The sequence below is a fragment of the Chionomys nivalis genome, chromosome 4, assembly GCF_950005125.1.
Source record: "Chionomys nivalis chromosome 4, mChiNiv1.1, whole genome shotgun sequence".
Taxonomy (NCBI): domain Eukaryota; kingdom Metazoa; phylum Chordata; class Mammalia; order Rodentia; family Cricetidae; genus Chionomys; species Chionomys nivalis.
The window spans coordinates 19,209,621-19,221,543 of record NC_080089.1 but is presented as its reverse complement, the minus strand read 5'-3'; the positions used below and the strand labels follow the sequence as shown (position 1 = coordinate 19,221,543).

The window sequence follows — 11,923 nt, the reverse complement described above, 5'->3', positions numbered from 1 at the left end:
TTCATGTGAACTCAAAATATATATCTGTACCTGACCACACATAAATACATACATATTTACAAAAATATAATTACAGTCATTTACAATAAAAATTTATCAATGTTAATTTTATACTAAGAAGCTTTTGCTCAGATGGTCAAATAAAGTGTCAAGAAATTAATACTGAATCTATCTATTCAAAACATTGACGAGGGATGTTTGTTATGACATTTGGATACATCCAAAGATGGTCAAATAAAGTGTCAGGAAATCAATGCTGAATCCATCTATTCAAAACACTGACTAGTGATGTTTTTATGACATTTTTATACATCTATAGGATAGATAACATGAACTACTACAGATGCATTTTGAGTGGGTTTTAAGATAATTGTGAGCCATTTAAAAGTTATAGAAACTTTACCTTATACATATGATGAGATTACTTTTAATTTTATTTTTGCTTGAGAGTTTAGAGTAAGTCTGGTAGACAGTCAATATTTTTTCTTATTATACTACAGGAAATGTCTTCTTTCTTTTCTTTCATTTTTACTAAAAATAGATTCATATACCATGTAATATATCTGGAACACAGTTTTTTCCTCCTTCTACTCTTCTCATTTGCCCTCCAATTCATCTTTTTCCAAGATTCACTCCCTCACTTATTCTTTTTCAGTTAAAAGAACAGGCCTACTAGAGATGGCAGCCAAACAGGAAAAAAAAAAACAAGATACATTTTAACAAGACAAAAATCCTCATTTTGAGATGAGGCAAGGCAAGCTAATAAGACAAAATGGGTCTTAGGAGCATGTCAAAGAGTTAGAGATACACCTGCTCCCAATGCTACGTGTCCTACAAAAAACACCAACTAAGAACCACAACTTATGCACAGAGAATATGGTGCAGACCCATGCAGGACCTGTGCTTGCTGTTTTGGTCTCTGTCATCTCATGTGCTCTGCTTCATTGATTCAATAGGCCATGTACTCCTAGTGTCCATCATCCACTCTGATTCCTATAATTTTTCCTCTCCATGTTCTGTTGGATTTCCTCATCTCCGAGGAGAAGTATCTTATGGAGACCTCCTATGAAGACTATCTCTCTGCACAAAGTCTGACCTTGTGCTCTGTATCTGTTCCCATCTGCTGTCAGAGTAAGTCTCTCCGATAATGGCTAGACAAGTTTTTGGTCTATTAGTATAGCAGAATATCATTAGGAATAATTTTATCATTTGTTCATTTGCTTGTTTGATACTTTTTACCAATCCTGTTTGGTTCTACCCTAGGTTTCTAAACTATTCAGTCTCTAGTTCTCAGTCATCCAGGCAGTAGATTACACAGGCTAGCTTTTGGGGAGTGGGCCTCAAACTAAACAGAACATTGGTTGACCACTCCTATAAATCCTGCAGCCACCATTGTCTCAGCATATCTTACAGGTAGAACAGATTATACATTGAGAGTTTAAATTCTGGCTTCTCTGTCTGTAGCCTGCATAGTACCCTCTCAAGCTAAATAGATTGGAACATAGGGCTGAAAGCTCTAGGCAGGCACCAATTTAACCTCTCTTCATTCAAGGAACTATGTGAATATTGTCATTGGCAATGAGGTTTTGATTTCAGTTTTCAGCAAATGACCCTGTAACATGAGGGGCCTGCTTGTTTGTTGGGGTTTCTTTCCCGCCATTTACCCCACAACTGTTTAGCCCCAAAGAAAATCACACATAGGTCTCTATAAATTATAAGCTGATTGGCCCATTGGCTCTAGCCTCTCACTGGCTAACTCTCACATCTTGATTAACCCATTTTTCTGATCTATGTTAGCCATGTGGCTCAGTATCTTTTATTCAGTGGGGTAGATCACATCATCACATCCTGGTGCTTTGGTGGTCTGGGCAGGAGTAGGAGGAAACAACTTCCTCCTTCCCAGAATTCTCCTGTTCTCATTGCATCATTTCTACTTCCTGTCTGGTTTTCCCGCCTATGCTTCTTGCCTGGCCAATCAGCGTTTATTTAAAACATGATTGACAGCTTAAAGACAATTCTCCTGCACCATGACCCTCTGTTTTAACATCAGCCTGGGTTCTTTGGAGATAAACACTGCACACTCTTGGCCAACAACTGCACTGAGTGCAATCCTGACCATCCACTTGCATCAAATGGCCATTTCAGACTCTGTGTCCTTCATTACTAGCAGTCATCACTATGGTCTCTAGGAAGTCTCCACTGGTTTAGACTTCCACAGTTCCTCCCAAGTGTATCCCAATTCAAGTCATCTCTCCACATACTTCCTCCTCCATTTCAGTCTCCCTTTCTGAGTCCCATGTGCTGGTACAGGCCTTTACTACAGCATTCATGAGTCAGAGCCATAGAGATTTCTGAGTTTAGGCCCAGCCCGGTCTACAAAGCAAGTTCTAGGACAGCCAGAGTTACACAGTGAAATCCTGTCTTGAAAAATCAAAAAAAAATTCTGAAATAATTACATAAAGATGACTCATGAAAATATTTTCATCTGATAAGTTTGGAAAGAATGGTAGAAAGATGAAAGAGTGGACAGTGAATATTAAGTACTATCTTTATTAGCAAATATTCATGAAAATATATCTGTCTTTGATAATAAGGATCTGTTTCTAGAATTTAGAACTAAGAAGTTTATCTCAAGTGTTTTTAAAACAAAGACTTCTCATTTCCATCAATAGCCCTTATCGGAAAAGTCATACAAATACCTCTTCTTTCATTTATAAAAATCATTATGTGTTACCATGGCCCTTTTAAAAGAATCTATTCATTTCACTTTATTTTCAATGTTCTTTTTCCTGTACAATCTGTCAAGCTCATTAATCAAACAGGTATTTCATAATTTTCCCTTTAGGGTCTAACAATGATTCAACATTAGAGCCCTTTATTTTCAATCTGTTGTTCTTCAAATTCCTACCTAGTCATTATTCTGGAGAATTTATTATCTAATTAATTATACATGCTATCTGCTATGGCTTCCATCTTCACATAGCAATGTACCTCTTTCTCTCCAGTCTGTCCTTCACTGATATCATTAAAAGCACAACTGTTGTCCCTAAGATGATGATGAGCATCTAAAAATTCTCAGCATCACTTTCATTACTTTCTATAGCTGTCTCTCTCAATCCTTCATTATCTTGAATTTTTTTCACCTAGAAAACTGCCTCTTCACAGTCATGGCCTTTTACTTCTATGCCAAGATCTGGAACTTGCTGATGCACACAGTTATCATGAGCCCATACCTCTATGACACACTGGTTCAACTTTTCCTTCCCATTAGCATGGTGCATGCTTTACCTTTCAGTCTATCAGTGTTGTGGTTGTCCTTGTGTGCAAACCAGAAAATCCATTACTTCCTGTGTAAACTCACAGAGATCAACAAATTTGCCAATTATGATAATTTTAGCAATAACATTTTGATATACACTATGGGTAACGTGTTTTATGATGTACCACTCTCTCGGATATTTTCTTTTACATTTAAATCATGTTATCTATTTTACAATCCCACATACAGAGGGAAGATGAGAAATCTTTTGTACCTTTTCTTCTCAACACTCACTGAAAACCTTGCTCGATGAGATCAGTTTTATTGTGGGCTGCAGCTCTTCAGTTGTTTACTAATCATTTTAAAATAAGGTGTTGTAAGTATACACTTTTAATTCTTCAAATGGTGAACCCTGCTATTATGACTGGAGAAATGGGGAAATGAAGGATGTCTTGGGTCATCACATTCTTGACATTCATGTTTAGTTATTGTATAATTATTGATTTTAACTTTGATTTTTATAATGTGATAATATAACAAAGTAAATATAAACTCAATAATTTCAGTCATCCATGACCCATTTCATGCACAATTAATAGTTACATGATATCTAGGTATTAATTAGTTCAAATTTAATCTAATTCTGTTGTATGTTGAGGTATATGTATAATTTCATGTGATCCCATTATATAAACAGTTTTCATTTTGGATTTCAATCTCAACAGACATTTATCAACCCATCTCAAATAAGCAATTCTATCTTATTTATATATGGAGGGGAACAGGTTCAGGGAGTTTGCATCCCAATACCTCAGCTTCTTCATGAGCAGATGCTTAGGATCATGGTGCTTATATTTTTGTGTGTGTGTGCTTTAGATATTTATTGAAGAATTAAGACAAAAAGACATCCTACTGAGTGGGAGAAGATTTTCACCAACCCCACATCAGACAAAGGTCTGATCTCCAAAACATATAAAGAACTCAAGAAACTAGACATTAAAACTCTAATTAACACAATTAAAAAATGGGGTACTGAACTGAATAGAGAATTCTCAACAGAACAAGTTCAAATGGCCAAAAGACACTTAAGGTCATGCACAACCTCCTTAGTGATCAGGGAAATGCAAATTAAGACAACTCTGAGATACCATCTTACACCTGTCAGAATAGCTAAAATCAAAAACACCAATGATAGCCTATGCTGGAGAGGATGTGGAGTAAGGGGAACACTCATCCATTGTTGGTAGGAATGCAAACTTGTACAACGACTTTAGAAATCAGTGTGGCAGTTTCTCAGGAAACTAGGAGTCAACCTACCTCAGAACCCAGCAATTCCACTGGGGAATATACCCAAGAGATGCCCAATCATACTATAAAAGCATTTGTTCAACTATGTTCATAGCAGCACTATTTGTAATAGCCAGAACCTGGAAACAACCTAGGTGCCCCTCAATAGAAGAATGGATAAAGAAGGTATGGCACATATACACATTAGAGTTCTACTCAGCAGTAAAAATGACATCTTGAATTTTGCATGCAAATGAATGGAAATAGAAAACACTATCTTGAGTGAGGTAACCCAAACCCAAAAAGAAGAATATGGCATGTACTCACTCATAAGTGGATTCTAACCATAAATAAAGGAATTGAGCCTATAATTCGTGATCCTAGAGAAGCTAAATAAGAAGGTGAACCCAAAGAGAAACATATATTTATCCTCCTGGAAATTGGAAGTAGGCAAGATCACTGGGCAAATGTTGGGAGCATGGGGGTGGGGATCAGGTGGGTGGAAGTCGAGAGGGGGAAAGAGAAGGGAGAAGGGGAGGATGGGGAGAGCTTGAGGGAATGGGATGGTTGGGATGGAGGAGTGTGGTTGTGGGAGCAGGGAAGTAGATATCATTATTAAGGGAACTATTTTAGGGTTGGCAAGAGACTTGACTCTGGAGGGGTTCCCAGGTGTCCAAGGAGATGTCCCCAGCTTGTTCCTTGGGCAGCAGAGGAGAGGGAGCCTGAACTGGCCTTATCTTATAGCCACACTGATGAATATCTTGCATATCACCATAGAACCTTCATCTGGCAATGGATGGAGATAGAGACAGAGACCCACATTGGAGCACTGGACTGAGCCCCCAAGATCCAAATGAAGAGCAGAAGGAAGGAGAACATGAGCAAGGAAGTCAGGACTGCGAGGGGTGTGTCCACCCACTGAGATGGTGGGACTGATCTAATGGGAGCTCACCAAGGCCAGTTGGACTGGAACTGATGGAGCATGTGATCAAACTGCACTCTCTGAATGTGGCTGATGGTGGAGACTGACTGAGAAGTCAAGGACAATGGCATTGGGTTTTGATCCTATTGCATGGACGGGCTTTGTGGGAGCCTAGCCTGTGTGGATGCTCACCTTCCTGGACCTGGGGGGAGCAGAGAGGACCTTGGACTTCCCATGGGGTAGGGAACCCTGATTGCTCCTTGGACAGGAAAGGGAGGGGGATGGGGAGGGGAGGGAAGTAGGAGAAGGGGAGGAGGTGGAAATTTTCAATAAAAAATAAAGTAAAAAACAAAAAAGAATTAAAATAATGAGTAATAGAGTTATTGAGAGACAATTTCATTTAAACTTCAAGTTTAAATGAACTGAATGAATAGTATTTGGTTTTCCCATACATTATACTATATTGATTTTATTTTTACATATGGGACATATAAAATCAATATAGTATAACTATAATGTATGGGTGCTTATATTTTTGATGTGAGTTCAAACAGAAAAATTTCATATTATTTTTAAAAAGCACTACCATGCATGTGATACATAACTATCATCTCATCAATCAGGGGCTGTGAATGGAGAACTGGAGTTACAGACATGTATGAGCTTGATAGTTAAACCTACTTTCGTTTTTAAAGGTTTTAAGTTTTAGCTCCTGGAATCCTTTTTTTCCTTTTTCCCACCTACCATGCTGAACTTCCTTTTGTAAATACCAGATTTCGTCAGAGGTTTAAAAGTGTTCTAATATATTAAATTTAAAACTGTATAAGTAAAATGATACATTGAATATCAGAATTCCTCATTCAAGTGTTATAATATTGTACTTTGGAATAATTTCAGATCCTGTCAAATGTTTTTGGTCATAAATAATGGACCTAGGCTGTAATCAGTTATTAATCCATATGTCTCAAATAAAAGAGCTTTATGTAGAAGTGTTTGCAAATATGAATATATCACTAGCTACAATTACGATATAAAGACACACTAAACATTTAAGAGTTCATGTGTAAAAGTGGAATACTATTAAATTACCAAAAATGTAGGAAAAACATTGATGAAATTGCCCTGAGTAATATCATTTATGGGAATATTTTTCCTTTCTTTATTCTTTTATTCAATATCCTGACTGTCATTTCTCCTTCTCTCCTTCCAGTTCCCACTCCCCATCTTGCCATTTGAGAAGATCTGCTTCTCCTCCGGTGTCCCTTAGAAAGAGCTGGCTTCCCAGTAATATCAACAAAGCAAGGCACAATAACATACATGGATTCTAGCCATATACCCTCTTCTCAGGACTGGGCAAGGCAAACCAGTATGAGGAAAAGGGAATCATGAGCAGGTTAAAAGATTCTAAGACACCCACATTTCCTCTGCTATGAGTCTCCAAAAAAACATCCAAACTAAAACCATAATATATTATCAGAGGACCTGAGCAAACTCATGTTCTCTGATTGCATCTTCAGTCTTTGTGAGTCCCTAGGAGCCCCACTGTTTTGGTTATGTGGGTCACACACTCCTAGTTGGATTTGATAAAATTAATTGTTTTTATAATAAGTTGAATCAAGCATCAGGTCAAATTAAGCACACAGATAAAAACTCTATTATCAAATTTATTTTGTAGAAAGGTTTACTATCTTGAGTAGATATGTAAGCCAAACAACTTAATCTTAAAAATAAAGTATTAAAATATCATAAACACCTATTTATTCTTCAATTATATCCCTATTTTTTTCTATCTAGTTTAAAAGACAAAATGTAAATTGATGACATATGTGTGTGTGAAAAGGTGCTCAATATATATTTAATTAATTTAGTTGAGCACTGTAGATACCTGAAAAACACAGAAAGAATAGAGATTTTAGTTTTTAAACTCAGCTTCAGAGAGTTCATTCCATGACTGTAGCCCCATGTGCTTAAGACAGATATTACAGTTGCAATACTATATGGTAGAGGAGAAAATTACCACATCTATTTTTATGCCACATCTTTGAAATCAGAGTGATGCAATAAAGAGAATGAGATTTCACAATCTGTTCCCCAGAGTAAGAGAACAAGTCACTTGGAAACTACATGCTTACCATAGTAGGCATCGTTGGGATTAGAATAAAAGTGGAGTAGATAGCTGGACTAATGAGGCAATTTTTATTTATCCCCTTGAGATATGTGATGGGGTAACTCAGTGTGAGGTGTAAGTTTAAAGCATAATACTTGCACACTCAGAATGAGAAGCACTTGGACCTTTTAGTGAAGTTACTGAGGACAGATACTCAATTTCCAATATACAGGTTAGCTTCTGAAATTAAGATAAGTATCTTATGAAAATTTTATCCTGAGGTAACATGAGTAAGAAAGAGTAAATATGAAAAGAGATCGTCTTGATTTGTCTTTTCTCAGTCAAGTAATCCCATGAAATAAATCCAACATTGATGAATAGTTTATTTACCAGGTTCCATATTCTGAACAACCAGAGGTATGATTTTTATTCATTCAAAAATATTTTCTTTCCAACACATATTTCTCTTAATATATTACACTATTTTCCTGAATTTTTATACTGTGGACAGAAGACTTTGGAGTACTTTAAACATTAAGATTATTATATATGAGGTAGGTAAAAAGAGAGAATATAGGTTTCTATCAATAGAATATAACTATAGCCAGTGGTATTCTAAGGCTATTCTAACAAGTACTTAAGTGATTCTGTCACAGATGCTCTTGAATTCAATTTTCTTCTTACTTTATTCATTTCAAAGTTCCCACAAATATAATGGAACTAAAAAACCAAACAGCACTTTCAGAATTCCATCTGCTTGGACTGACAGACAATCACAAACTTCTGCCCCTCATCTTCACCATGTTCCTCTTCATGTATCTGATCACAACTCTGGGAAACCTGCTTATCATCATGGCCATCAGCTCTGACTCCCAACTGCACACTCCCATGTACCTTTTCCTCTCTATTCTTTCCATTAATGACATTTGTTATAGTACAGTCACAATCCCCAAAATGCTGGTGAACATTCAAGTACAGGACAACAGCATAAGTTACATAGAATGTCTCTCTCAAATATGCTTTGTTTCAATTTTTGGTGGAATGGAAAATTTTCTACTGGCAGTGATGGCCTATGACCGCTATGTGGCCATTTGCAAACCCCTAAGGTACACAGTCATCATGAACTCTTTTCACTGTGTCCTGATGGTTCTATTCTCCCTTTTCCTTAGCATTATGGATGCCCTGCTCCACAGTCTGATGGTCCTGCGGCTTTCCTTTTGCACAGAACTAGAAATCCCCCACTTTTTCTGTGAGCTTGCGCAGATTATCAAGCTTGCCTGTTCGGATACATTTCTTAATAATTTCCTGATATTTGTTGCAGCTTTTTTCTTTGGGGGTGGTCCTGTCTGTGGAATTATTTTTTCATATATTTACATCGTGTCCTCAGTCTTAAGAATGCCAACTTCTGCAGGGAAGCACAGAGCCTTTTCCACTTGTGCATCACATCTGTCTGTCGTTTCCTTATTCTATGGGACAGGATTTGGTGTGTACATCAGTTCTGCAGTGACAGATTCTCTCGAAAACACTGCAATAGCTTCCATGATGTATAGTGTAGTTCCTCCATTGCTGAACCCCTTTATCTATAGTCTACGAAACAGGGAAATGAAGAAAGCGTTGGGGAAACTTGCTGGTAGAATCATTTATCTTGTGTGATGTATCCTGTGGTATCCATGTGGCATTTTGGAGAAATTCAAATTAAGTAGAATTCTAGTGAACAAAAATTCTCCCCTTTTCTGTAGTACCTAAAATGACTTCAATGTGTGATGATGACTTGGCATACTTCAACTCACGCTCAATTTTGTTTATGTTGTATGGTCTGGATTAAGCTCTATCTGTATTACCTTAGTTCTTAGAGCAGTTACTTTACCCACAATACACAGAAAGACTACCTAAAATTACAGATGTTATTGTATTTTTTTTTCCTCAAAAGTAGTTACAGTTGGTAAACTGGACTTGGTATGAATACCACTGAAATAAAACTGCATCTATGTGGTAGTATTATTTTTTTGGTGACCTGAGAATTTCAACTTATTACTTAGATTCCTATCAACTTGCTAGATATGTACTGAGAATCTATCTATCTATCTATCTATCTATCTATCTATCTATCTATCTATCATCTATCTATCTATCTATCTATCTATCTATCTATCTATCATCTATCTATCTATCATCTATCTATATATCTATCTATCATCATAGTAAGGATATCTATTATAATGTATCTTTATTAATAAAATTTATTACATTAAAATATCAGTTAGTTCAGATTCATAAAGCTTTAAAATGAACAGTGAAATTGGTTTCAGTTTAAGATTATCAGTTGCTGCACTAGTGAATTAAAATATAATACTTCATTTTTTTCAAGTATGTTGGAAGATTTATAACAAAATATAGGTAATTTTCATTTGATTCTACAAGAAAAAAATTCCTCCCAGGAACTGGTTTTCTTCAGAAATGCTATGGATTTAGGGAAAAACATAGATGTCAAATTAAATATGATGCCAAAGACATACCATTTCAGCCCTTTGCTCTGTTACATGAATATTTAACACTTGAATAATTGACATAACACATCTTTGCATTGGACTGGGTGATGGCCTCATGTCCATGTCCAACTTTTGTCATTGAGATGTGGTTGAAGACACTAACGATGTGCCTGTATATGGTAATACATTCACACACATACAAAGGAGCACTAAGTTGAGAAAAGTCTTTTAAATAACAAAGAGTATGTGCCCTAGGAATGGGAAAGTGATGAATTTATATGGGGATATTAGAACGTAAGAAATTAAGATGTTTTGCTCAAAGCATATTATATGAGTGTATAAACCCTCAATTAAAATGAAATAATTTATTATAATTTGGTCATAGAAAATGTATTAGAAACAGCTTTTATTATGCAAAATACTAAAAATTCCACTAAGAATCTACATGTAGATTTTTAAATAATTGCATATTTATAATTTCTTATTATATTTTTACTGAATGTATTTCATATATTAATACCAATTCTGTCTTTTATTCATGATATAAATGTATAAAAAGGCAGGCGTGAGTATGAGGCTAACAAGGAGAGATAGCATAGAGAAGTAGACAAGACTGTCTTTATGCTAAAAGCTATTGAAAATAAACAGGGGTCCTGGAAATACTGACATATTTGTAAAATCTTTGGATGCCAAATTAAATATAAACAATGAGAAAGAAATGCCTCAAGTTAATATCAATATAAAGTATCTCTCCATTCCCCAATGAAAATTAACTTTTAATGTGACAACTCACAAAACTAAATACACAGAAAAAAAACAAAAGCTCAAATTCATAATTGGACAGTTTTTAAAAAATAATTGCCAGAAAGAATAAATGAGAACTTTTCTTAATAAAGAAAGGGAAGAAGAAAAATATGTAATAATATTTTTCCAACATAATATTTTATTGATTATTTTGGAGTTCCATAAAATTAACCTCAATCACACTCACTTCTCATTCCATACTGCTGGAAGGTTTTGGGCAGGCTGCTAGGCAGTGGAATGCATTAATCATCTTATTATGTGCTACATTTTGTGTGAGCAGTACCAGCGTGCTAGGCAAGATATACCAACTGATACAACAGTTTGAAAAGTCCTAAGAAATAATGTCACTTCTCAGACGAATTTGAGACTTTCTTACATAAGAGAATTTAATGACTGATAATGTAATCCTGATCCAAATCTCATGGATGTGAACATCATAAACCCTAGGTTAAAATCTGTTGCTGTTATTTTTAAATGTCCGTGCTGATTGTCTTATACATATTTGTACTTTTATCCTTAGACCTGGGGTGATCTCACCCATGGTCAGAGAATTTCTTTTGATACAGGCAGTAGTCGATGGAGAAATTCATAACTGGAAAAGTGCTGAGAATAAAATATTGAGTTCTCATTCCTAAATGGGACACCTATAGTAACCATGCCATCAAGGCTTGGTGAACATAGCAGAAGACAAGGAGGAAAGAGCATCTAAGGCTGTATGAGGAGAATAGTGAAATGGTATCTTCTGTAAATGACATGCCTATGGAATTCATGAACACCCTATGACTGTGGCTACCTTCACAAGAACTGTACCAGATCAAGGCTGCCAAATTACTTGCACATATCAAGTGCACAATCTCGAGGTCAAACTTCTTCCATAATAGGAATCACCGCAGTGAGGAGTTTTTCAGGGGGCTTCACTTCCCAATTGTATTAAGAATAGTCTTATTGACAAAGCCTATCCCACACCCAAATTAACTGTTAATAGAGATCTATCTGTTAACGGAACCTGCCTCACATTCCAAACTATCTAGAGAACTAGGTGGGTCAACTTGTGA

General features: G+C 36.0%; 1 protein-coding gene across 1 annotated transcript; it reads left to right on the top strand.

Annotated features, from left to right (window-relative positions):
- The first annotated feature begins 8,289 nt into the window (after window positions 1-8,289).
- Window positions 8,290-9,228, top strand: LOC130873015 (olfactory receptor 7G2-like). The gene has a single exon (XM_057767505.1). The coding sequence runs from the start codon at window positions 8,290-8,292 to the stop codon at window positions 9,226-9,228; it is 939 nt and encodes a 312-aa protein (XP_057623488.1).
- The last annotated feature ends 2,695 nt before the right edge of the window (window positions 9,229-11,923 follow it).